General features: G+C 51.6%; 1 protein-coding gene across 1 annotated transcript; it reads right to left on the bottom strand.

Moving 5' to 3' along the window:
- Positions 1 to 1,179: 1,179 nt before the first annotated feature.
- Positions 1,180 to 27,834, bottom strand: LOC308566272 (uncharacterized protein; the record flags this gene model as incomplete). Its single annotated transcript, XM_081156430.1, has 7 exons — positions 1,180 to 3,696; positions 5,983 to 6,100; positions 8,612 to 8,784; positions 11,890 to 12,069; positions 15,614 to 18,769; positions 19,965 to 20,148; positions 27,629 to 27,834. 7 exons carry the CDS (start codon positions 27,832 to 27,834, stop codon positions 3,508 to 3,510), a joined length of 4,206 nt encoding a protein of 1,401 aa, XP_081012556.1. The 3' UTR covers positions 1,180 to 3,507.

The raw sequence follows: 27,834 nt of genomic DNA, 5'->3' as shown, positions 1-27,834 counted from the left end.
TAGTGCCCAGGCTGGCCGCACGGAAGGCCCTCCTGCCCGACAGGCCTTTGTTCTGGGAAGTGTCTCAGACGTCAGCGTACATTAATTTTCTGTTCGAGGATCTGACCCTGAGAGGCTGCTGGCAAGTGTGCAGAGCAGGAGCTCTGGGGTCAGCCTAGGATCTCCTGGCGGAAAAGGCTCGCGGAGAGCCTGGTCATTCTTCCCCCGCGATCGGAGCCGCGAGGAGGTCCCTCGAAGATCAGGAAACCCCGTTAGGAAATGTGCTCTGGCTTCTCCTGGATGTTCAATCAGAATGAGGGAGCCCAGTCAGTGACTGCACTGAACTGTGGAGCAGCTCTGATGGTGGACACTTGTCCCCTGGGAGCCGGCACGGTCTGCCCCGCGTGATGTCGCAGTGGACCAGTCAGGACGTCGCTGAGCATCCCTTCCTCGTCGACAAAACAGGGACTCGTCGCTTATTTCAAAGTCGGTGTTTGAGCGCCTAGCATGTGCTGCTGGGCGTTGAGTTTCAGAGATGGGTGAGACAGACTGCTTTTTCAGTGGCGCTGCAGGGAGTGATCACACTGCTTTGTGGCGAATACCAAACGGTCAAGTGCACAGGACACGTTTTAGAGGCTACAAGGAGCGGAAGGAAAGTAGGGTGGCCCTAGGGCTACTTAAACATTCACATCTCACCGTGCGCCTCTCTAAGGCCCTCACACCGGGGGTGGAGGTGGTTCTGCCCCTTGACTTCATTTGCGATAATTACGGTAAAACCTCCCCGCGTGCTGGTTGGGGAGGCTGGGGTGCTGGGATCCATCTGCACCATCTCACAACCCAGGAGCGAGGGAGTTTTCAGGGCGTCCGCGACGCTCCGGGGAGCCAGGCCCGCGCCCCTTTCCAAAGCTGAGCCTGCCGCGGGTAAGGAGGGGCAAGGCCACTTGGGCTGGTGGCCCCCACCTTGGGTTACAGTTCTCAAGACCTCGTTCCATTGTCCGCAAGTGCCTTTCGGGAGGTATTTCTATTTATCGTTACTGAGTTCAAACTTGGTTTCCTTTTGCCAACCCAGCAACGACTTCCCGAGGGACGGTGTCCTCGGGTGTCACAGAGTGAGAGCTGGGAATCACCATTTTCCATGGTCTCTCCGGGCTCTTTTCTGGGCCTTTAGAATTGCAATCTGTGCTTCGTTGAAGTGGGTGGCAAGTAGATCCTTGGCCAGCTCCCTACTGGAGGATGGGATCCACCACCCTCCCTGAGGAGGCTAATTCGGGGCCCTTTGGGGTGACTGCACAGGTTCCCGTGGGCTTTCCAAAGACTGTTACATACAGAAAACTTCCCGTCCACTCAAGACATGGTATTTCCAGGCAGAAAAATACTTTAATTTTATCTGGAGAAGAGTTAAAGTCTTTTTTTTTAATTCTTGAAAGGGACTTCAGACAAGATGATCTTAGATCCCCCTCTTTGTCTGGTAATCAAGGTTAGAAAAGGTCAGGGCCCCGAGTTTACACAGGGGTTACAGTTTTACTTTAAGCTAACACAGGGCGCCAGCCAGAATTAAATAAATACAGCTCAGCAGTGGGGATCACTGAATGCTCACCGTGACATGTCCATGCAGGCTGCTGCTTCCCACTACAATAAATCCCTGGAAACCCCATCAGTAAATGTTCAATAAATGTTTATTGACTGAATAAATTAGTTTCAACTTAGAAAAGCTTAGACAGGCTCACACACTTGCAGTTGTCTTTTACTGACACTGAGTACACAGGACACCCGATGAGTCAGAAAAAACGCTGACTGCTCTTTTTCTGGGATCTTCAAAACAATACGTCAGCCAGAGGCTGGAGATGGAATTGGAGCAGTGAAAAATGGGCCCCACTGTCGTTTCGATGGCACCCAAGAGAGCGAAAAAGCCAAAGTGTTCCCATCGAGCAAAGCAAACTTCCAACACAGGGTGGATCAGCCGTAACTGAAAACGGGCAAATGTTTCCACCGATCTTAGAGGCACTTGGCACTGCAGGGCTCTCGCGGGTCCCTGAGTGTCCTTACGTATCCTTAGAAGCACTTTTCCCAAAAGTGAGGGAAGCCTCTCGACGTCCCCGAGTTTCACCTCCATCCCGGAGCAGCATCAGAAACAGTCTTTAAGGGTGTGTTATTTCAAAGGTTGTTAATGGACTTGCTCTTTGGTCTTCCTGAGTTTGAGAACTTATTGGCCTCACTGGCTCGCGACATCCATCCAAATGGGACAGTGGAGAGGAGAGAGAGAGACTATTACAGTTTGTTACAAGGAACACAAAGAGGGTGGAGGTCACACTCAGCTTTGACGCTCAAAAAATGGGACTTTGCAGCAAGACCGTCACCTCGTTTGAAACGATGCCTGAATTTCTTTACTCTCCCTTCAGTGCACCCGTGAGCAGGGTTTTGCTTCGGGGAGGGCCAAGCAGAAGAGGGCGGGTGGAGGAAGGAAGCCTTTCTCTCGGCCCTGAGAATCCTGGACAGAAGGAGGGGAGCGGGAGGGTGGATGGGTCGGGTGGGCGCCCAGGCTGCTTCCTCGGGGCGGCGGGTAGTGAGGGCGCTGGTGGCCTGTCTGAGATCCCGGGAGGAGACTGGTGCAGGGGCCCCATCGCCGCTGCGTGGCAGCCAAGCTTACGCGAGCGTGTTTTCTCAGACTCCTGATCCTCCTGGGCGCGCGGCTCCGTGTGGCACGGGTGCCCCCCGACACAATGAGGCGACCACAAAGCAGAAGCCAGGGAAGGGCTGCCGTGGTCTTGAGCCGGTAAGAACTGAGCAGAGGCAAAGTTGGAGAGGGAGGTGCGCGGATGCCCCCTGGGAGCACTTGCCAATCACAGAAAGGGTCTCGGTGCACCCGGGCAGAGACACAGCAGGGGTGGCCGGCAGACCAGCGCCGTCCGTGATCGGAAGGATGGGAATCAACCAGTGACTGCCCGGGACCGGCACAAAGCTACAGGCCCCCTACCCCCGCCCCAGTGCCGTAGGGCATTGAACCCCCTCCTTTCCACACCTGGGGGGTGCGAGCCGAACCCTGCAGCCCCGCAGACGCTTGCTGAAGAGCGGCCTCCGCTCCACCGGGCGCGTGCGGTTTGCGGAGCCCAGACTCACGGCGGCCAGCGGGCAGCGTTGGCTCCAAGGCCTCGGCTACTGTTTCATTTGAACACGGGCTCGGGGACACCCCGGATTCCCAAGGGTGAGCAGCTCTCCCGCAGCTCTCCCGCCGGGGTTTAAGGAGAAGATGCCTCGTTCGGTATTTCCAGGAGGCGGTGCTGGCCATCGGCTTCCAGGGCGGACACTGAAAATCTGGCCATGCGTCGCTCCGAGGTCCCCCGAACACAGGACGAGTGACCAGACGAAGCTGCGCAAACGTGGCTGCAGGACGGGCTCCGGAGAAACTTAACTACAACGAGCATCCGCCCAACCCACCGTCACCTCCCGTGCCCACGGGCTGGTTCCCACGGCGACCAGAGTCTCAGGGCCACGTCCACAAAGGGTTTGAGTGGGAGACTTTCTCAGCTTTCACGGTGCTTCTGGGAGCAGGGCCCCGAGCGTCGGGGGCGTTTTCCTGCTCGTTCTCCGCAAGCCCAGCTCGTCGCAGTCCAGGCTTGAGGCCTCCTGAAGCCTGTGCCGTAGCAGTTTCCTTCGCCACTGCATGCAGGAGGCGGCCACTTCCAGCTCCTCGGGATCCGAGGACAGTTGTCTCAAGCCCTGGAGGAGAGAAAGATGGGTAAGTCCTGGGGGGCGCTGGGCGCGCTTTCCCGGGGTCCGCTCCTTGGAGCTCCGAGGGGATTCCTCTGAGGGAGGCGGCTGCTTTTCTGATGCCATAGTCCTACTTTAATAGGGGGCAAGGAACAGCGTTCGAAGAGGTCCCCTGGGTTGGCACCCCTCTTTCTGAAAGGGGAAGCCCAACAGCGCAAAGGATCTTACGTTCGTCAACACACCGTGTTCTGAGAATGTAGTTAATTCTTTAAAACTCTCTCTTTACCCCAAATTCTGCCTCCTTTTGGATCATGCCTTATTTATTTTCTGAGAAGGTGGAATTTCAGTTTGGGCCTGAAGGCCTGAAGGAGCCAGACATGGGGAAATTTGGCAGAAGTTAAGGGGCAGGGGCGCGTCTCCCAGGTAGAATTAATCCGTGTAAGCATGTGCCAAGGCCCTGGCCAGGTGTGCTTTGGGCGTTCCAGTATTCCCCAGTATTTCCAGCCTCCACTGGGACATAGGAAGCTGGGGAGAGTGCTGCTCCCGCCCACCCCGACTACAAGAAAGTCAGATGATTCACAAAACCGCAGTCTTTCTTGAAACCCATTGGGGGTGAAGGGCATGCAACTAGCCTGAAATCTAAGAAAAGAGGGCCACTTCCCTATCGAGGCAGGGACACGGCACCGGCTTCTTTAGGACAGAGCACAGGAGAAGAATGGGCTGCCAGAGAATCTGCGAGGAAGACTTGAGCTGAAATTCTTAATAAGTTGCGGATAGCCGAGTGTACACTAGCGTGAGTGTATAGGACCCTCGAGAACGACAACCTAAGAACAGTCCACACCTGTTCTCGGGCTTTCTCTGGGACCTCCCCTGGGATCATGAGAAGAATCCGGGGCAGGGCAGGAGGTTGGGAATGTCCCTCATAGTGGCGAGGGGGGCAGTCGGCACTGTGGCAAAAGGCAGGAACCCCTGCCCACATTGTCTCCTCATGGAACAAAAGCCCAAAGTCCCTGAGGGAAGGACAGCAAACCCTGTCATCCCTAAGGCATAGGTCAAGACCTTGCCAAGTGCAGAAAGGGACAGAATGCAGGCCCTTTCCCCTGGGGAAGAAGCAGAAAATGGTCCTGAATTCATACCATTAAGAGTCTATTGCTGGGGGAGGAGTAGGATCACTGAGAAAGCCCTAACCCCTAGGACACCGGGCCTGGGACACCGGGCCTGCCTACAATCGAGGCTGAATGAGGACAACGACGATGCCACCACCTCCTCTCCAGGCATTGGGTCACAAGTGACAAGTAAGCCATGGGAGAGGCAGGCTCTGAGGTGCACCTGCACAAGGCAAGCCTCACGCTGAGAGTGGAGCAGGAACATTGATAGACACCCAAACCCCAACTACACACAAAAGAAATGCTGCAACATCTGAAGCTGGTGGCGTGTCAGGGGTGACTATCCCAATAACAGCCACACTCAGCGCAAATCCTGGCTGTACTGACTCTACCCCACACGAAAGGCCTAGAAGAAAAGGGCTGCCATTTTCAGGCATATTTACTATTCGGTTCATCTCTACCAGTCTACACATAAAGTGAAATTTTCAGTGGAAAATTACGAGACACGCAAAAAGGAAAAAAAAAAGAAGAACAATTTACTGTCAAGAGGTAAGGAATCCAACAACCCATACTCAGGTACGAGCCACTTGTTGAAACTATCAGATAGGAAGTTAAAAATGACTCTGGTTAACATATTAATGACTTTAGTGGAAAAAGTAGACAAAATGCATGAACAGATGGAGAAGTTTTAGCAGAGAGACAAAAAACTATTAGAAACAATTGAATGAAAATGCTAAAAAATAAAAAAATGATAATAAAAGATGAAGAATGCTTTGAAAGGCTCATCAGCAGACTGGATATAGCTAAAGAAAGAATCAGTGAAGCTGAAGGTAGGTTGGTAGAAATTAGCCAAACTGAAACAGGTGGCACATTGGGGATAGAATCAAGTTGAATTTTTTTTTTTTTTTTGAGAGAGAGAAACATCAATTTGTTGTTCCACTTATTTATGCATTCCTTGGTTGATTCTTGCATGTGCCCTGAGTGGGGATTAAGCCTGCAACCTTGGCGTGTCAGGATGACACTTTAACCGACGGAGCTACCTGGCCAGGGCGAATTTAACAGCTAAGAAGAAGGTAGGGTTTCCCCATGAACGTATGCAGTTTATCATGTTCCTGTCAGGCTCTGACCCAAGTCACAGTGCCGCATGGGTGTGCTTACGGCCAGGTCCTGCTCTGGGGATAGCACTCACCCTGAGACTCGCAGCCTCCGCGGCCCGCACGGTCTTGGAGACGGCATGGAGGAGCTGCTGTGCATTTCCCAGCAGGAGCTCCTCAGAGGACTTGCTTCGGGCCAGGGATGCCTTTACACTTGGGGTTTACAGGAGGAAAGAGCTGACATTACACTGGGTATGAGGTGCAATCTCAAGTAACCAAATGCTGGAACGTTTGCAATGCGAGCCTTTGTGGGGACTACTCAGAGAAAGGATGTTCTAACGGTGTCATTTGACTTTTTAAAGTAAAAATGTGCATTTGGGTACTTAGAAAGTATGACTCATAGTATCTATAAATTAACAAGAAGTATGTTTTTAATGAAAATAACTGAAGTACAGAACAAATACCAACAACCATATATAATGAAGGGAACAAGAGATTTTGTATCGAATTGCATTCAGGGCTTAAAAGTTCTGTTCAAAGATCAGGCTGGTGCGTCCTGATTGAATTACTTCGCTGGTATTTTTAAAAACTGAATGTAACTGAATTCAGTGAGACAAGTTGTTTTTTACCAAAGACACCCCACAACTTAAGTAATGGACTTGGGTAAAATCTGAGGACTTTTAGACACTTTAGGACTGAGAGCTTGACAAATTCACTTATATGAATCATGCCTTACCTTCTGTGTTCTGCTGCACTGGCATCTCAGGGCCTTGCTGACCTTAGAAAGGCCACCCCCCCCCCCAGGGTAGCCAATTCCCCCAGGTAGTGATGACTCACCTGCAAGTGCTCCTTCCACATGCAAACTAACCCACCCAACCCCACACCCCACCTCCTCCCTGTGGAGCTCTTCCATTCCCAGCCCCTGTTCCTGCCCTGATCACAGTAGGGCCCGGGACCAGACAACGAGGGACAGCCTCTGGACTTCAGAGCCCGCTGAAATTATTCAAACTAGCCAATTCTAAACCCATGTAGCCTGCTCACCCTCCCTTACCTAGTCCTTCCCATGGAAACCACAGTCAGTCCCTGGTCTGTTCCCCTCCCACACACTCCTGCTTTTGATGAACCCTGCCTGGCCCCGAGTGCCCTGCACGGCACCTGCTTCTAGGGCCTTGCGAGGGGTCCCTTTCCTTTATGACAGTCATTTCCACGTTTGCGTGTCTTACCGTACCTGATTTAAACAGACCCCAAGGACCCTTATAACAATACCCGGATTTGAAATGCTAAAATTAATTGCAGTTCCTGTAATTTAAGCAGAGAAATTCCAGTAGCTAATCTTGAGATGATCATGTGCCTGAAATATTATTTCCTAGATCAGCGACTTTCAACCTTTTCCAATTCACGGCACATAAACTAATCACTAAAATTCCACGGCACACCAACAAATATATTTTTTACTGAACCGACAAAAAAATCGGCATAATTTTGGTTCATTCATACTGGACGGCTATTGTGTTGGCTGTTGTCATTTTATCATTTGACAATCTAACGGAAAAGAGGTCTGTGCCCCTGACTAAACAGTCAGATGTTGCATGCTCTAAAATTTTTTGTGGCACACCAATTGAGAATCGCTGTCCCTAGATAACAGTAACCCGGTTTTATTTTTAGTTTAAAAACAATTTATAGCCGGTTGGTTGTGGCGAGAGGTCACCGGTTCCATTGTTCCATTACGGGTCAGGGCACATATCCTGGCTGCCGGCCCGTAGGGGGTGTGCAGGAGGAAGCCCATAGATGTTTCTCTCTCTCGCTCCCTCTTTCCGCAAAAAAATCAATAAAAATAACTTATACACCCTGATCTTGGTAATGTTATTTTTATGCCTCACAATAATTGTTAACAATTTTAACCATGAGCTTTTCCATAATATCAGAATATTACTAATAGACGTCTGTTACTGGTCAATGGGCACGGCAGGTGTTCAGATACTCAGGTTGAAATGAAACCAGTCTATGCTTCTATTATGACCTTCTATATTATCAACGTGACAGCAGGGGTAAGGAACAGTTAGCAGAAACTGCTCACCTCCGGTGTCTGGGCACTTAAAATGAATTCGTCTTATTAACATAAGCCGGGTGCTGCCATAGGTTTTCTTGGTCGGGTGACACTGAAAATGCTTCCACTTTGTGATTATTTTTAGAGATAACTGGGGTTTTTTTTGTTAGATATGATCAGTATAAAAACAAATAGAGAATTAATGGTCAAATTTTAAACATGATAATAAAGCAGGGATCAATCACTTGTGTTTGTAGATGGAGCCTGACACTCGAGCACCAGGATGCGTGCGCGATGCTGCAAAGGGCGGGGCAAACGTCAGTGCAGGTGTCTTTGATTTCTGAAAATCCCGTATGGTGACTTTATGTTCGCACCTACTCAGGAACGAGTTTTCCATGTGAAGTCTTTTTTCTTTCTTGGGTATATTAGCCGACATAATCTATTCATGATTAAATGAGAAATGACAGTGGCTTAAATGTATTTTTGGTTCTCTGTATGAATTCTCTATATTTTCAACATTGGAAATTCCCAGAATTAGTGTCAGCTCTTGGACAATAAAACATTAAAAGGAGTATACAAAAAAAAAAAGGAATTTCCTCCCCACCCCCAGCCTGGTTCTGGCCCTGAGACTGCAGAGCACCGCTGTTCCCCACACTGTTCCCGCAACGCCTTCCCACCTGGAGATGATGCGGAGCTGGTTGCTCATGGTTTGGATCTGCTCCACGACACACAGGAGCTCCCGAGAACACCTGTGGTCTATGCAGTTCTCAGCAATGATGCGGGTAAGTCTGGCGAAGTTCTGTCCAGAAGTCGCAACTTTCTTGGCAGAGGCAATGAGCTGCTCTTTGGTCTGTATCAAAGGAAATGACAGAGTGAGGCGTAGGTAGACAACGCTGTCACAGTGTCCCCTAAGATTTCAGTGACGCAGCCCTGTCTAGTGTGGCTCAGTGGTTAGAGCATTGGCCCATGCATGGAAGGGTCACGGGTTCGATTCCCAGTCAAGCGCGAATACCTGGGTTGCAGGTTCAGTTGCTGGCCCCAGCTGGGGCACGTGCGGGAGGCAACCAATCGATGTGTCTCTCTCGCATCTGTGTTTCTCTCTCTCTCTCTGTCCCTCTCCCTCCCTTCCACTCTCTCTAAAAATCAATGCAAAAATATTCTTGGGTGAGAATTAACAAGAATAAAATAATAAAATGATAAATAAAATAAAACATAAAAAAATAAAATAATAAAATAAAATAAAATAAAATAAAATGAAATTGGTGGCAAAATGTGCCTGGCACAACTTACTTCAGCTCCAGAATGAACCATTTAACTTCCTGAACTTCCTCCAAAGGGGTCAAGAGCAGCCACTCCTGGGTTAGTAAGAAGCTTACTGTCCTGAACTCCAGCAGAATGAGAAGTTCCGGGCCCCTCTATCTGTGGGGGGTGCTGAGGGCAAGGCGGCCAGCCCCCTAGTCATGATCTAGCCCTTTCTCACAGGAGCCGTGGCCTGCACTGGGCTCTGGGTTAGTTTCCAGGGCAGAAATGAGGCCCCTAAGAAGGGCCAGACATAGGGAATGTCTGGTTGAAGGGATGTTGGCTGGAGCTAAGGTGCGAAGGAGGACAGTCACATGCAGAGCTTCCCAGGTGGGGACTGATAGGAGGTGGCAGAAGCTAGTAGTTAGCGGACTGGAAATTTTAATTTTCCTAGGCCATATTTTTCTTCATTTAAAAAGAGAGACTTGGACCAGTCCATTCCATTCCTTTCTTTTTTTAAGCCACGGAATCCTTTATTCAAATGCACATAATTGTGAATATTGAGATAAGATGGGCTGCTCTCGGCTGCTTGTCTGGGATGAGCAGGTAAGTGGCCTTTCAGCAGCTTACAGGAAAGTAGACATCGGTTGGAAGAGGAAACCCCGGGAAAGGCCGCAGGTCCTGTTACAGCCTCTGGCAAAGACAGGATGGACCCCCTCCCTCCCAAAATCTGGTTCAGAAGTCCAGACAGGTGATGCCACCCACGGACCAAAGCGGCATGAAGAGGTTTATTACTCCCATGAGGTTTTCTGGGGAGAGCAGAGTAGGCTCCCAACCAGGTATGAAAGGCTGGACAGCAGCGAAGGAGAGTGGCCTGGCTTTACTGTGGTTGGGACGAGCCTGGAGGGGTTTCCACACCTCAGCCAGGGCCCATGTGCCCGACCTTCCACTGTAACCAAGGAGGCAGCCCCGGGCTTTCTGACTTGCTTGCCCAGATGTGGGCGATGAGAAGAGAAAGGAGTAGGTAGGGTTGGAAGCGGTCAGCAAACATTTAAAATAAAGTTGGGCTTGTCACTGCGCCTGCCCAGGCGAGGGGCTCCTAAGTGCCACGAGGAACGGACACTCACGGAGTGGACAGAACTTAGCTTTCCTGCCCCCACTCTCTCCGCGGTGCCTGCCTCTGGCTGGGAACCACCTCTGGGCTCCCGATATCATGAAGCCGTCTCCACGAAGTCTGTGTTGAACAAAGACTTGAGATATCGTGATGCTGTGGAAAGTCTCCGGTGTGGAGAAACGCTCAACTGGCGAGGTCAGGCTGGAATATTCCAGAACTCATAACCCAGGTCTCAAAGGTGCCAGAGAGAACTCCGACCACGAGAGAGCAGTCTGGTGTAGATCTCAGCCAAGAAAGGGGACGCTGCCCTGGCCGGGTGGCTCAGCTGGTTGGAGCATGGTCCTGTGCACCAAAAGGCTGCGGGTTCCATTCCCAGTCAGGGCACACACCTAGGCTATGGGTTTGATCCCCGGTCAGGGCACGTATGCGAGGCCACCAATCGATGTCCCATCCACTTTGGTGCCTAAAGTTTGGCTGGTAGGAAGGTGGGAATTTGAGGGTTTGGGGGAGAATTCTCCATGTCCCTCCATCTCGCCAGGCATGAGCCTATTAAAATGATTCTTTGAATCTTCTTTAGGTGCCATTTCCCAGGGATCCCCGTGGGGCACAGGGTTTTCATATCCCTGGCCCTTTGGCCACACACCACGCCAGCACCCAAGTCCTCTGTGAGTTAGGATATCAGAGATGTTCGGAAAGAGAATGGGAGTCAGCGAAACGAGGTAACCACTGCCAGGTCTGACCTAAGGACCTCGGGGTCACCTTCCAGTGGGAAACCGGCTGGTTGAAGTGGACAGGAGTTGGGTTGGTGACAGGTCTAAGTGGAGGGTCTGGCGGGGCTGCTGGGTTTGGCCTGGCGGTCACCTGGTCAGGGAGCACCCTGACATCCCACCTTCTCATCTGGACCCTTCTCCCACCCAGAGCGAGAAATAGGGCCCCACACAGCCTGGCCATGGGTTTGGGAGCCTTTCATACCTGGCAGCCCTACACGGAAGGAGTTTTCTAAATGGTGCAGTGCTAGCTATCCCTTCTGGTCCCTACTCAGGAAATAAGCTTCTTTCATTTATTTTCAGTGTTAGGAGACAATGCTTAACTAAATTGAATCAAGACAGGGCCGGACAGAGTTAGGACAGGTCAACAGGAAGGAAGCTGACCCCTCAACCAGTGGAAAGCAGCCCTGTCCCCTCCAGGCTGGGCTGGCCCTGACCGGGGGTCCTGTGGGGGCTGTCGCCCTATTACCTCTATCTGGGCGAATCTAAAAGATGTAAACAGCTCCCTTAGTCCATCCTTCTGGGATACAAAAGAGTCCTTGATTTTACTAAACTGCAGCTTCTGACAGATTATGGTCCCTGGTAGACTAAGACAAAACTGTGGTAACTGAGCCCAAAAGAGGAGGGGAAGAGAGAGGGGAAGTGACATTTATGATGCACCAGACAGAGAAAGAAGAGAGCTTGTAAAAATGCTAAGCGCTGAGCCCTACTGTGTGGAGTGTGGCCTTACTGTGCTGGGAGCCGCCGGCTCTGGAGGGCAGCAGCCGGATACCTACCCCCACCCCCCGCCACAGTGCCCAGTTCTCCCACCACCACAGCCCTGAAGTCCAAGTACCAGGAGGCGTCCTCTGCTCTGCAGACTCTGAGCCATGAGGAGCACCTCCTCGGCCATGTCCTGGGTCATCTGGGTGATTCTGTTCCCGCCGCCCATGCTGTGGTCCTGCAGGGGCTGGTCCAGCTCCGCACCTGGCCAGGCTGGGCCTGGGGCATGGGAAGGGCCCCTGTGGGGCTGCTGCTGTAGGAAGAAGACAGAGCTGGTGAGACGCCTGCTGCTCGGACCTTCCAACTACCCTGGGGAAGTTAACGGCCTTTTCATTATGTTCTACAGAAGGGGGGGAACCGAGAGGGCTTCCCGACTCCCCATGTGCCAGACGCTCTTAGCATCTTCTCCAAATCCACAGCAAACAGCAAGAAGGGGAACCAGTGAGTGCATCACTCAGGGCCACTCATCCAGAATTTGCTTAACCTGGCACCTGGCATTCTCAGATCCCAGTACAGTTAAAATCTCAGTTTCTTTCCCTTGGTGGCTTTTCAGGCCTTACTCAGAAGAAAGAAGGATCTACAGCTTCTTGAAGAAATTCAGGAATCCCTGAATGTTCCAACTCTGGGAACCCAAATACTTGCACCTCGATTGTTCCACATGAAAGAACTTTACAGCTCTGCTATGAATAGTTATGACCCCCCCCCCCCCCCCATTACCTTGCTATTTCCTAGCGAGGAAAAAGGCAGACCTGGCCTCCAGAAGCCACTCCCAGTGACGAAGTTCGAGTGGCTCTGCCTCAGCAGCCAGTCTCAGGCTCCTCAGTGCAGGGCCTGTGCCCGGTCTGAGTGGGCAGGAGGGCCTGAGGGGGGCCACCTCCGAGCCTGCTCCCCACGTCTCCCCCAGCGCCCCGCACAGCACACTAACTCCTCGGAAGGGATATGACTCAGCTGATGGAAAAGCACGAGGCCGCAGCCGTGATAGTAAATTCCATCTAAATCAGGAGCTTTAAGTTCATGGTCCTATTTGGTTGGAGGCTGTAAATGTGACAGACACTCAACCAAGAGGGGAATGGAAATCAAAGGGAGCCGCTCCAGGGCTGTGGACAGACCGCATGTGGCCTGGGTCCTTCCACCCCCGCCCTGTTGTGGGGCTGTGTCCTGTGTTTGTCACGCTCCCCTCACTCGGGAAGGCCCTGCAGCTACAGTGTGGTGTCAGGACACAAGTCGCCCAAGGAGGGGTCAGATGGACTGTACCCTAGAGAGCTATAGAGTCAGGTGGGTGTTTAAGTGAGCAGCTGCTGTGTAGCAGACAAGGGGACACGTGTGAGTCTGAGGCCAGGAGACCGCGGAGGCTGGGGTCTAGGTGGGCCACCCTGAGGTGTGGGCTCCACATCAGGTGCCTGGTCTCAGGCTGGCCCAGGAGCAAGCAGGCGTGTGGGAAGTCCTGGCAGCTGAGGTTCCACTCAGAAGCTGTCCAGCTGTCAAAGCAGCAGCCAGCAGGTGGGAGACTGGAGGTGGGGCAGGATGTCCACGGAGGTGGCCTCACCACAGGCTGCTCTCCGGGACCCCTAGAAACCTACTCCATCCCCCCCATCCCCCCTCGATCATTCTGCCCCAAACACACACCTCTTCTGCACGTCTCGGCTATCTTAGCATCCTGGCAAGCAATCGAAACCGCTTACTGCTCACCGCCAGGCCAGACACTGTGCTTGGCATGAAGGATCTAAAGACGGTAAGATGGGTCCCTGAACGCCACTGCTGGCGGTGGTCTTTCTAAGCCAGTGCACACTGGGAAGTCGCCTGGCTTTCTACTCTTTTTCTATGTTGGCCTCTTCAATTAAATCATCTCCCACCTTCTGAAGCCTGTTTGCTGGCCTTGTTCCAGGCAGGTTGGGATGTCCCCTGAATGCTGCAGGGGTGGGCAGAGACCTTTTCTGGAGAGATACCAAACGCCACCGAGGGCCAGCAGGCTCCGCAGACAGACCCGAGTAGGTGAGAAAAAGGGAAGGGACAGAACTCAGCTGAGACTACGACTCAACTGCAGTGACTGGAAACAGGGAGGAAATGGCAAAGGGGTGATCTGATGGCCCTTGAGCTGAGGGTTAGGAAAGCAGGAAATATTCTTTTCAACGCGTGTCTCACATTTGACTGTCAGGGAGGGACCTTAGCTAGAAATGTCTGCAGGCTCTTCCGTGATGAGGAAGCCTAGGGCTTGTCAGGGGCCCTGTCACTGCTTGTTAGAAAGAGAGAATGTCGAGCTTGCGACGTACAAGTGCCCAGGAGATGACAAATCCCTTCCCAAATCATGTTCTCCTTGAAAGGTTCTCACAGGTGCTCACGGTTCGGGGTGATGTTCTGGGCTGTATGGAGGGGTGTCTCTGCCCCCAGGGGCCCCAGTTAGTGGGAGAGCAGGGCAGACACAGCATAGGTCCTGGTCCTCCTTTCCCTGCCCTCTGCGCCCTCACCGAGGGGCCCTGGGGCGGAGCCCTCGGCCCTGTAGTTTTCCCTCTGGAAGCACGTGCAGAGGAGGAGGGCCTGGAACAGGAGTCATGAGACGTGGGGCCTCGGTCCCCACCTGAGGGCTCCAGCCTGCGCAGGAGAGATGACACCCTTCGTGGACAGGAGAGGGGGTGGGGGCTGAACCACTTGCTGTGGTCTCCATCCCGGCGACGTGCTCCTGTGTCAGGTGAGCTGAGAGACACGGAGTGTGCTAGTCACTGAAGTCGGCGGCACTAAGTGTGTGTCAGGAAGACCCGGGGAGAAACAGCAAAGGGGAAGCCCGCAGGGTATCCGAGCTGATGGGCCCAGGCGCTGCGGAGGGCGGAGAGCCTAGAAGACGCTGGGGAAGGGAACTGCCCACCCTCTTCCCAGCTGCTTTGGGAACAGGGCGCCTTCTCAAGGTAATAACATGCTAACGAGAAAAGGGAAGTAAAGAGCGGTGGTGCGAGAGACAGGTGGTCAGGTCAGCTTCACCTCGGGAGAGGGCCCAGGGGAGGGTTGGGAGGGTCTGGGCATCCTAGCACAAGGTCACAAAGGGCACAGAGCCGGCTGTGCAGAAATGACAGCTGAGCCCCCTGCTAGGGAACTCCGAGGGCACGGCCAGCCCAGAGTCTCCCCCTGACTTTGATCACAGTCTGTGTAAGAAAATCAAATGTTTGGGATCCACGCTGCCCGACTGTCCTGTCTGTTGCCCTGGAAAGAAATGACTGTGCTGGAGGGTGTCCCACAGGCCCAAACCAACCCCCCTCCCAACAAGTCCTTTTTTTTGCCTACGCAGATTCAACCTGGATCCCTGCCGCTTGCAAACAGAAGAACCTTGATGGGAACAGGAGAGTAAAAGTGGCAGAAGGAGCGAGGGCCACAGGAGGACAGCTGTCGGTCACAGCAATGGGGACTCCCTCCAGCTGGGGCAACTAGGGAAACTTCAGGGAGGCCAATAACTATGGCCACTCAGCACAAGACACTTACTATGTGCCAGGCAAGGGCAAGTATTTTACGTGGATGCTTCATGAACCCTCTGCCCGGATGGTATCAATGCTCCCGTTCTCTAGACTAGAATCTTGAGTCCAAAACAGCTAAAAAGCTTCTCTGTGGTCTCAGAGCTGGGAGATGGCAGAGGCAGGCGCAGCCAGGCAGTCTGGTTCCCGACCCTGGGCTCTCAAAGGCTCCCTGTGCTGCCTGCCAGGTGTGAGTTAGACATGTGGGCACCGGGACAGCTTTTTCTGGAACTCGGCAGTGGGTTCTGGTTCCTAGAAAGTGGGCTGAGGAGGGGGGAGAAAAGGTGCTGGTGATCCTACCATGTCCGAGTCTGCTGCGATAGTGCCAGTGATGCTTGGACTGGCCGTGCAGGTCCTGGCTGAGCTCCCCGGGTGGTCTCCTGGGGCAGCACTGGGAGAATCCACACTGCCTGCTTCCACAGCTCCTGAGGCTTCCTCCCTGTGGTGAAGCTGGGGCTGGGCAGGCTCCTGGTCAGCACTGGGCTTCAAGCACCTCGCCAGGAGTCTGCAGGCCTTGCTGTGACCACCTTTCCAGGCCTGGAGCTGGGCCACGGCATGGTGGGCCTTGGCCGCCCACTCCCACTGAAGCCAGTCCAGGATGTGCATTCCTCCCTCCTCCGGGTGCCCTTGGAGCGCAGGGACCCTCTGAGCCACCTCCTTGGTGAGGACAAGAATACTCTCCAGAGCCACAAGAAGGTCTTCCTGGCAGGGCCCGTCCTCCTGGCCTCCTGCCACGATCGCCTGCACAGCTTCGATGCCTAACACCATTCTTTCCAGGGAGCTTTCTGGCCTGTGGGGTCTGAGGTCTGGGGTCTGGGGGTCTTGGCAAACAGAGAGCATTGGACAGAAGGCATCTTGGAGGGCCTGTCCATAGTCTGCATTGATGCTGCTAAGGTGGTCAGTCAGGGCCTTGGCTCTAAGGGTGAGCTCCAAGCAGAGGAGTTCAAAGCGCGTGGACAGGCTGGGAGACGGTCTGGGAGAGGAGGCCAGGATCTGCGCCACGTCCAGCAGGGCGTCTGTGAGCACATGGACTTCCCTGCACAGAAAGGTCACCTCACCCTTCACCTGCTCATCCCCACACAGTAGCCTAGACAGCCTGGCAGCCTCCTGTAGCCTCTGAGACACATCTGCTGCCTGAGTCAACCCTTCCTGCAGCCCCCGCTGGTCCCTTACAGCCTGTCGCAGGGGCAGGAGGAACAGTCCTTGTCTTCTGCTGAGCCTCTCCATGCACTGGAGCAGGTCTTGGACAGCCACTGACCACAGCAGGCACCTGTCCTCAAAGCTCTCCTCCCACAATATGGGGGCTTGGAGACCATTGGAGACCAGAATCTTGTCCAGCAGCTGTTTAGCATGGGCTTCTGCCTCCTCCAATCTGTCCCGAATTTGTGAAAGTGCTTCAGGATGCCCACTTGAGTCAGGGTCCTTCTTACGCAAATCCATGGGTCCACTTTTGGCTGCTAGTTGAGCCATTGAAACTAAATTCTGCTGAAGCTCCATGAACACTGCCATGCTCCCTAGAAGATCAGCTGCAGGGTTGTGACAAAATAGCTGTTGGCACAGAAGGTACCAGTCGCCAGCCATGGCTACCAAGTCCTGTCTGTTGTCCCTGGCGCTCTGAGACAGCTGGAGAGGCACTTCCAGAAGCCTGTTGGTTCTAGCAGCTGTGCGATGGGCTATCTTCCCTGCTAGGTCAGTAACAGAAGGTGCCAGTGCTGGGATTTCTTGGAGTTCATTCATCCTCTCTGACCCCAGGGGTCCTTCCCCAGCCAGGGGCTCTTGAGCTGCATCCACAGCTTCACCCGGCTCCTGAGGGTTGGTGCTAGCTGAGGACACTGCCTGGTGGCTACAGCGCTCTCCAGCAAGAGTGAGTTTGCTGACGGTGGGGAGTAGAGGGACTCCACTCTGTGGACAGGTGTTGGGAATAAAGGGGCTGGAAAGACGGTCCACGGGTGGACAGGAGGTGCCTGGGTCACTTTTCCCCAACCTGGTCCCCCTCTGGTGTGTCAGTTCTGGAGCTGGGGGGTCCTGGAGGCTGGGGAGAACAGAAAGATGTCTCTTCGCCACATCAAACCTTTGGACTTGGTCCCGAAGGGGGCTGAGGATATCAGGGTGGTTAGTCCCATCCAGCCCCTCCTGGAGGCTCTGAGCTGCACAGATGAGACGTTTTGCCACAGTCAGAAACGCATCTGTGTCCTGAGAGCTGTGCCCACCCGAACAGCGCTCAGCAGCCTCACCCAGGACCAGGGAGGATTGCTCCAGCTGCCGGATCAGGACTCTCAGGCCGTTCCGGAAGATGGGGTCTCGATCTTGGTCCACGTACCTGGTCATCACCTGCACTAGGTGTGCGGCCCGGCCCTGTAAGTACGCCACAAGTCTGGGGAACTCGCGGGCATCTCCGCTCCTCCAAGCCCAGGTGAATAAGTCCAAGCGCTTGGCCATTTCCTGAATGGATACACTCAGGAGCTCAGGAATACTGAGAACATCATCGAAACACGCCAACAGGCCTTCAGACTCCCTGGCCCAGGCCTGGAGCAGGGCCTGCAGGGCGGAGGGGCTCCAGTCCAGGTCGGGCCCCTGCGGACCTTGTGAGAAAAGCTGCTGCACTGTGACCACAAGCCCCCACAGGCCTGTCATGGTGGCCTCCAAGTCTCTGCCGGTGTGTTGTCGGGGGCTGCAAACCAAGACCAGGTGGGCCACCCGGAGCATTTGCTGGGCCTGCTCATGGAAAGCGGCAAGGAGGAGCTGGAGGCTCCGCGGCTCGGCCTCGCTGCCGCCCGGGGAGCGAGCCGGCGCTGTGGCCAAGGCGACCTGGACCAGCCTTTGGAGAGGACTCTGCGTGTCGGTGAACGTGCCCAGGATCTGGCGCAGCAGCCCCGCACGCACGCCCTGGGACAGCGCCTCGGTGGCGGCCCGCAGCGCCGCGCGCTCCTCCTCGGGCTCCAGGCCCCGCAGCTCCAGCAGCCGGCGGCAGGGGGCCACCAGGCGCAGCCGCTCGGGCGGCGCGGCGCCGGCGGCCAGGCGCATGCAGGGCCAGAGCACGGCGGCCAGCAGCGGGGCCCGCGCGCCCCGCAGGGAGCGCAGCTGCTGCAGGTGCCGGGGGAGCGCGCCGCGCGCACGGCCCGGGGTCGCCAAGGCGCCGGGCTCCAGCCGCTCCAGCAGCTCGCCCAGAGTCTCCCGCGCCCGAGCGAACAGGCGGCGTCCCGCGGCGGCCGGCGGGGGGCGCGGGGGGTGGGCGCGGACGGCCGCGAGCAGCGCGGGGACCCGTCCCCGCAGCAGGCGCCCCCCGGGCCAGCGCGCGCCCAGGCGGCCCAGGCTCAGCAGCGCCCCCGCCAGGTCGGTCCAGGGCCCTCGAGGGGAGCCCGCGCCCGCCGCCTCCAGCGCGTCCAGGCAGGTCAGGCACCGGCCCGCCGCCCGAGCCGCGGCCCTGGCCGCCGCCGCGTCCTCCAGGAGCAGCACCTGTCGGGACAGTGGGGGAGGGACAGCTTGTGAGGCCCGCACGCTTCTGCAGCGACAGCGAGCTCCCCCCGCCCCCCACCGCTTTACAATCAATAAACGTCCAAACATTCCCGACAGTAAAGAGAACGGAATTTCAGCCCCTCCCCACCCCGCCCAAGACAAGTCACCTAGAGTGGCATTTAAAGAAAGGTCACTCTTTCGGTGTAACGGAAAAGGTAAGGCCTCCTAAATTCGAACTACATCTTATGTGGGGTCCGGTCTGGGTGGTTTGAGTGCCGATCTCCAGGTTAGAGGGGCCATCACCCGTCCACACGGTAACCAACACCTAACCAAGGAAAGAGTGTGCAGAAGGGACTTACTGTTTGGATGAGGGTGATGAGGGCTGGAGAGATGGCCTGTCCAGGGCACACCCCTGAGAGTCTTTCCTAGTCTGCCCAGCTCTGTCCCTCCCCTTCCACAGGGCTGGTGCCCAGCCATTTCCAAGAGCCTGCCCTTCCGCCCAAACCCTCCTCCCACCAGCAGGTGCCCAAGCCCTCTGGCTCTGCCTCTCGCTCATCTCCTCATTTCCATCTGACTTTAATGAGGTTCTGTTAAATTCCAAATACACCACACCCCCAGTAACCCACACTGCTAAAGTTTTAATGATGAACATTACTAATATTTAATAATAATTATGGCATCCACATTCGAACAGCGAGCATGTCCCAACCAAGAAGAGCTGTGCCAGATGGTGGAACATCAGGATGGAGAGTGGGGAACATCTGGAGGCTGAGGGACCCAGAGGTCCTCCCCGCCTTAGGCCAATGAGCAGAACTTTCATTTTGGAGCCAGGTTTGCTAAACAGGCTGAGAGCTGCAGAAGTTTCTGTAGCTTCTACCCATAGTTCCTGGCCAAGGTTAGGGTGAAAAATGAAACAGTGACACCTTTTTACTAGGGGCTGGTGGACACGTGTGGGGGTGGAGGGGCTGCACATGGGTTTAAGATCATAGACCCTCGCTCAGTATGTCTCCCCAGCTCCCTAGGGCAGCTTCCACACTTCGCATTTATGAAATTGGTAATGAACTCTGTGCTTGTGATCTTGGCAGAAACTTGGGCAGGCTTCTCTCTTGGGAGGGTGTCCACTGTGGGAGTGACATGCCCCATCCAGGCCTCCCAGCGATGAGCTCTGCCCAGCCAGCTCTGCCATCAGCCTCACCTTGGTGGTGTCCAGCAAGATCTGCTGGGCTGTGCTCACTAGCTCCTCCCGGTGGCTCGGACACTCCGGCTGAACATGCAGCTTCTGAGCCACCAGAATGATGTTCCTCCCGGCTGTGACGAGAGAGTGGGCGGCAGGCACCATTTCCTCCCGGAGCCACTCCTCCTCAGAGTCCCCCGCCAGCCTGCAGACACGATCTCACTCAGCACTTACCGACATGCGGTGTTACAGCAAAGAAACACACCCGTCAGGAAATTACGATACACAGCACCACGAAGCCATTAAAATGGTGATGCCGATCTCAGTCCCCTTCACCCTAAGGTGAGTCACGAGGTGTAAGGTAGAGCACAGAGAATATAGCCAATATTACCGTAATAACTTTGTACGGTGGCAGATGGTGACCAGACTTACGGTGGTGATCACTTCGTAGTGTATATGAACGTCAAACCACTATGTTGTACACCTGAAACTAATATACTATTGTATGTCAACTACAATTTTAAAAAATAAATTAATTTTTAAAGGTGATGTAGGTCTATTTTTATGATGACAGAGCCTCTCCAAGATGTTGTGTTGAGTAAATAAAACCAACTTATAGGCTAGCGTGAATGGCAAGATCTCGCTGTTTTCAATTACGTGCAGATCTACATAGAGAACTGTTACCCAGAATAATAACCATGCAGCTGGGCTTCTACCTTGGTGTTTTAAAATATGCTTTGTTCCTTTTTGCATTGCCCTAGTTTTCTCTGCAATGAACATGTATAATTACTACAAAGCACAGTCAGTCTCTTTTTTGTCCGGAAGAACTATGTAGAATCTCGCGTCCATCGTGCTATCGAGAGGAGCGGTTTTATGTAACAAAAGCCAGTTTCCACGCACACAGATGTCCACAGCAGCTGTCCTGCTCATGTGATTGCAAACATTCCGCTTCCAATAATAATCCCTAGCCACACAAAACAAAACAAGAAAACAAGAGAAGCCCTCCCCTCCCCCCGGTCCTTATAATCGTCATTCTTTACGAATAAGGCCGAGGGCTGTGCCTCTGGAGCTGCAGGCTGGGAGGACACGGAGTGCCAGCCTGAGAGGTCACCGAGCAGCTCCTCCCAGCTCGTGGTCCCTTAGGAGCGGCAGCCAATTTCAATGCCTCCCCCCCTTCCTGCCCCGAACAGCTCAGCTGCCCTCGTGTGAAATGTCCCCTGAGCTCCCTGTGTGCAGTGTCACACCAGCCCGAACAACCCAGCATGGCAAACTGCTGAAACCCTGGGGGGAGAGGCAGAGCGAGGACCTCCAGGCAGCTGCCTCCGCCCTTTATTTTACTCGGACCCCTTCGGAGCATTTGCTCACCAGCTGCAGCTGACGCTCAGGCCAGCTCAGCCCATAAATATGACAGCGCCATGTCCCGACAGCTGTTCATTCGCCGACGGGGCCCTCACCCACGCAGCCTCACTTCCCGGGTTTTCTCCTTTCTCCCTGTTAAAAGGAGCGGGGAGAGACACAGCTATGGGGAAGCAGGGCTGTCTGTGTGCAATGGGGTTGTGTGGTCCAGAGCTCAGGCAATTTAAGTCTGTCCTACCATGACCTTGAGTCACACAGGGAGATAGTCCTCTGATGACCCGCTGGACTCCCCCACTCTCCTCTCTCTTCCTTGGGGGTTTTGGAACGTTCTTCGGTCTTTCTTCCCTCCCTCCCATCGCCACTTTGAGATTTGGCTGAGCTGGTTTAATGCTTTTAACTTGAAGCGACAATTTGAGTTTCCCTTAGCGTAGCACCTTCTCTTCCACGGACACGTTCAGTATTGTCCTTTCCACAGTTGTTTTCCTCTTTGTCTTCGCTTCTCTTGAGGTCTCTGGTGGGTTAGAGCCGCCTGTCAATATTTCTCTTGAGTCTCTTGAGTGGGGCTGTGTGGAGAGACAGGCACTAAGTCCTCACACGTCTGCATTCACGTTCTCCCAGTGGCCCGCTGAATGATAAGCTGTCTGGATGGCACATCCTTGGTGGCAGGCCTGTCCCCTCACAGTTCACAGATTTGACTCTAGCATCTTCTGGCCTCCAGAGTTACGGGTGCAAACTCTGAGGCCAGTCTATCTGATACCAGGCTAACTGAACATCCTTTGTTAGTTTTCTTTTGTCTGAAAGCACTAAGAGTTCAGGAATTTACCAATGTATGCATTATGCATATCTTTCCTCCACAATCTTACTTAAAACCCAGCAAGCAATTTTTATATACAGATTTGGGTCATTAATTGGCTCAGAGAAATTTTCTTCTATATTTGTTTAATTATTGCGTCTCCTCAATGTCTTCATTTTCCTCCTTCTACAAGTCCCATTATTTGCAAATTGGATCTGTCTTCCATGTCTACTATTTTTTTCAGGTATGATTTCTATACCTTTCTGCTTTTGACCTCTGGTTTGAATGCTACTGTTGGCTTGATCACTGAAATCACTCATTTGAGTCATAGGCGTAGGTAAGCATTCTCAAATTTCTGCTTTGAGCCATGAGGGTATCAGATCAACCTTTCCACCAACAACACTTATAAAAGATAGACATAATACTAAAACATTTTCAGATATCTTAAGGCTCTAGAGAACAACAAGGCAGCAGACTTAATCCTGAGTAACACAGGCCAAGAGGCAGAAAAGCCATGTAAATGGGTAGCAGCTGCACCATGACCTCAGAAGCCTCATGGTGCTGAGAAAACAAGAATTAGGGTCTGGGTCTTGTCAATGTGGGCAGAACCTGGTGATCACCCCAGGATTTCAGTTGAGACCCCAAAGGCTACACCTTAGGAGTGAGAACAACCCAGGAACAGGCATTTCCTTAGAAAGACTGAAACCAGTCTTGAATCATCTCAAGGCTTTGACTGGATAAGAATGACCTCTCTCTAGTGTAACTGCCCATGAGAATAAAATTAATACTCTATAGAAGAAGACTATCTAGAAGCACTAGAATTTTACATGCATAATGTACGGTATTCGGTGTTTTAAAATTACCCCACAAGAAAAGATAAAGGTGGCATCTTGAATTACGTAGGCAAAGATAGAATTTATAATGAACAGTGTTGGCACAACTGAGTAGGCATCTGGAAAAATATAAAGTGAGTTCCCTATCTCAGTCCATACACAAGATTGAATTCCGAGTGGATTAGGGAATCTAAATGTAAAATCAAAACCACACAAGAGGAGTGAATTTCTCTTTAATCTTGGTATAGAAAAATCTCTGTAACTATGAGTCAAAGTCCAAAGGCAATAAGAGGATAGGTAGACAAATTTAACTTCATAAAAAGTTTTTAATTTGAATGCCAAAAAAACCCCCAATATTTAAAAAGTCAGAAGAGGCCTAGCCAGTTTGGCTCAGTGGTTAGAGCATTGGCCTGTGGACTGAAGGGTCCTGGGTTCAATTCTGGCCAAGGGCACGTGCCTCAGTTGCAGGCTCGATCCCTGGCCCTGGGTGGGGTATGTGGGGGAGGAAACCAATCCATGTGTCTCTCTCTCATCGGTGTTTCTCTCTCTCTCCCCCTTCCACTCTCTCTGAAAAGAAATGGAACAAATATCCTTAAGTGAGGGGAAAAGAAAGTCAGAAGAGAGATGGTAAGCTGGGAGAAGATATCTGCAATATATATGACAAAGGGCTAAAACCTTAATGTATATTTCAATATTTATAAACCTGATACTATAACTATCCACTGTACACTTTGCTTTTATCACTTAGTATGTGTGTGTATTGGGTTAATAATATAACCCAACAAATGCTACAAAGAACTAATAACTTAATACATATTTAATATATATTTCAATCCAGAAATCTCCCAGCTAGGAATCTACCACCTCCAACAACTTGAAAGTACACATCACAGGATTACTTGCTGCAGCATTGTTTATAATTTTAAATCCTCAAAACCACCTAGATGCCCATTGATGGGAGAGTGGTTGAGTAAACTGATGTGTGTTCATACACATAATGGCATATTATACAACTGTATAAAAAAGGAAGGATATTTTTGTTAAATGATATGTTTTATTTTCACGTTATATTGTTAGGTTAAAAAAAATGAAAGTGCACAACAATATCTGTAGTCTACTACCCTAGGTCAGAAAGAAGATATCATAAAATACACCCAAAATGTAAGGAAACCCTGAAATGAATTATGAAAAGTAACAAATGACCCTAACTTGTTATGATGGGTGGAAGGATTCTGAGATGGCTCCCAAGGTTCCCATCTCCTGGGTGCATGCCCTGTACAATGGCCTCTCCTAGTCTGTGGATCAGACCTGTGCATTGGATGAAATGTCACTCTACGATTACATTTTGTTATATGAAAAAAGGGGATTTTTTTCATATGTAATTAAGGTGCCTAATCAGTTGGCTTGAGTTAATCAAAAGATCATCTTGGGTGGGCCTGACCAAATCAGGTAAGCCCTTAACAGAGGGAGTAGATCCTTCCTGAGTAGGCACTCAACTCTCAACTGCTGGCCTTGGAGAAGCAAATTGTCACATTGTAGAGAAGGCCATCTGTCAGGGCCTCGGTTCTACAACCCCAAGGCGTTGAATTCTGCCAACAACCAGTGAGCCTGATGGATCCCCGAGCCTCGAGTGAGATTGCAGCCCAGTCGACACTTAGGTCCCCCAGGTCACCCAGCCTGGTGAACCAGTGAACCATCTACCCCTGACCCAGACTCCTGACCACAGACACTGGGTGTTGTTTTAAGCTGCTAAATTTGTGGTAATTTTTGATGCAGCAATAGAAAATGACTACAATTACAAGTGAGTAACACGGCAACACTTTGGGGAAGAAAAGAACCAACCTAAATAACTGTGCGGAACAGCATTTTTCCAGGATAGGGTCAGGCTAAAGCAATAAGAAATGCATACAAACTGCCCTCTGTTAGTCCATCTCTGGCTCAGGTGGTTACAGGTGGAGTCCGCAACATCACGTGCCTGTGAGGGTTGGACAGGTAAGCGGATCTATTGCCAATCATGAGAGCGAGGATTCTCACTGCTGGAGAAAGAAGCTACAGCTAAGGACAGGAGATGCCAAGAAAGAGCTCGTGGTGTTGGATCGAAATGGAAGAAGTTGGGATGATTATATATGAATGAATATTACATGTGAATATGTGTTCAGATGCATAGAAGTAAGTATGGAGGGGGCTGTGCCCATGGACTGGACTACGTGCACATATTCCTAGTTCTGTCTGCTGACAGGCCCGAGAAGCAACGACACCCTGTAGTCATGAGCACACTTAGAGCCCAGATCTTGGTTTCTAAATATTATTCTTCAGTAAAGAAACCAGGGCTCTTTGGGGAAGAGGTTGATTCCAGAGCATGGGCTGAAAAAAAAATACAAGATGAGCCTGGAAAATAAGAAAGTGCTTTAAAAAAAAATGGAGATTTGCCTAAAGAACACCAGGGCCCCCAGTGACCAGAGCAGGAATGAATTGAACAATAAATGATGACAGTATTGGATTAAAACCCACAAAATGAAATAAATATCCATGAGTTTACAATGTATGAATAATTGAATATAATTGAAAAAATAAATAAACCTTTCTGTATAGAAGAGTTCCAGTTAATAAGTGTGGGAAGTAAAAAAATTATCAGTAGGCAATCATCACAGTAACAATTTTTGCAGGCAAGATACAATGATGGATGCTAGAGCCAACGCGTGAAAGTCTGAAGAGAAACTTCAAGATGCAATTACAAAGGGAAAACAGTAGAGCCGTCTGCTAGACAGAACTTTAACCTAATGATAAAGTGTAAAGTCACCAGTAATAAGACAGATTAACATCCGATAGAACACATGACAAGGGACCAGGGTCACTCCTGGGATGTCTTTGCCACAAAGGCACAACCTCAGTCTAATCATGAAAAAGAAATATGACAAACCCAAAATGATAGATACTCTACAAAATAACTGACCAGCACTCATCACAGTGCCGGGGGCGTGAAAGACAAAGAGGAACCATCACAGATAGGAAAGCTTACTCATCACAGTAGAGATTTTTTACCTCACTTCCCTCAGGCGCCCCCCCCCCAAAAAATCCATAGGGACAGAAGATCTGAACATATAAATTTGACCTCAATGACATATACAGAACAGTGCTCCCAGTGGCAGAGTGCATGTCTATTTGAGAGCACATGGGTTACAAAACATGGCTCAAAAATCATACAGAGGGTTTGCTAAACCCTGGTGCAATTACGCTAGAAATCAGAACAAAGGATAACTAGAAAACCCCCAGCCTCGAGGTCCAGGAGAGACTGGCGCTGAGGCGGAGGCGGGAGCAGACGTGTTTAGCACCGTCTGTCCCGGGGCTGCTGTGACATCGGTCGTGGGACTGTGCAGGGCACCCCCAGACTCTGGAGCAAACGGTGCTTCTGGGAGCAGCAACCCAGGGGCCTGCCTGTTTACCAATCAGTGTGACTACTTTTACATATCTGTATCCATGCATGCGTATATGTGTGTATATATGGGACCCGTTTACATACACATATCCATGTATACATATGTGTATAGATGAACATGAATACACATAGTTACACAGTTCTCTGTATAATTTCTTTTATAAAAGGAAAAGGGAGGAATGGGAAAGACAAAAGATGGGACGAGGGAATGGATGGAGAGAGAGAAAGGGGAAATACCTGGAATAAATACACACCCCAGTGTCATTGTGGTTATCTCTGGGGTGCGGGCTTTATGGGTAATTCTTTTCCTTCTCATTTCATTCACATTTGCTAAATATTCATCATCGGATACATTTTTAAGCAGAAGGAAGCATGACCTCGTGTGGGCCTCCTCCTGCGGGGTCTTCCCGAAGCCCTGCTTGCTGCCAGCTCTGGGCTGCTGGTGTGACGGGTTCTTTCTGGCTCCTGAGAGCTGCCCCGGCAGCAACGCTGGCACTTGCCAGCCGACCGCTCCGCGTGCTCCGTGCCGGCCGCCTCCACCTGGCCGTTCCCGAATCTGCTCCAGCAGACCAGAGCCCGCGGAGCCCAACCCAAGCTGGGTTATGAATTATTTGCAGTATTGCCCCAGTGATGAGCTGGACGGTTTCCCACGGTCATGAGCATGGATAATTCTCTTTATAAATAATTTACTTGTCCAGAACAGACAATACAGAAAAGGCCTTTATATTAAAACAGACAACTAGTAAGGACGGGACTCAAACACAGGAAATCTAGCTCCAGCTTCTACATTCAGTTTTGGGCGGTAAAAATGTAACACTTTTGTTATAACATGTACGTTGTGTTCAATTTTCATTTACAGAGTTCAGTTTTGTTGCTGTAACTAGGCCCTTTTCTATTAACCCTGGGATTGGAATTTAACATGGAAATAATCTGCATGCAGGTTTACTAGAAGAATCAGGGCCGATGCACTGAATGGCAGACATGAATATGATGTTTAGACAACTCTGAAAATTCTTATCTCTATAATAAAATTAACTAGTGAAATAAGAATGACTCTAGAAACCTTTTGATGGGACATACAACTGTTTAGTATAAAACCCATCAACGAATTCCAAAATGTTTGCATGTTGAAATTACACCCCAACTAATAACACCTTAAGCAAGTTTGCTTTATCTTTTATCCATTTATTTCTCACACCTGCTTGACTCTAATAGGCTCTATTACTCTTCTGCCGTGAACGTGAAATCAGTTCTTTGAAATCATTACCTTTTAGCGATCTGCACAAACTCCTCACTAGCCTGAGCCAGTTCCTCGGCAGCCTTCTCCAGAGAGGCGAATGCCTCACTCCCCGTGTCACTCCTCTCCGTGGACATGATCAGATGGCAAAGCTGAACCGCCATGGGCAAGATGAGTCCCTTGATGGCCTCGTTCTGAATCATGGAGCCGATGTCATCAAAGACAATATGCTCCAT

Source organism: Miniopterus schreibersii, assembly GCF_964146895.1.
Source record: "Miniopterus schreibersii genome assembly, chromosome: 13".
Classification (NCBI taxonomy): domain Eukaryota; kingdom Metazoa; phylum Chordata; class Mammalia; order Chiroptera; family Miniopteridae; genus Miniopterus; species Miniopterus schreibersii.
The sequence above is the reverse complement of the archived record's forward strand: the minus strand, read 5'-3'. Positions and strand labels throughout refer to the sequence as shown.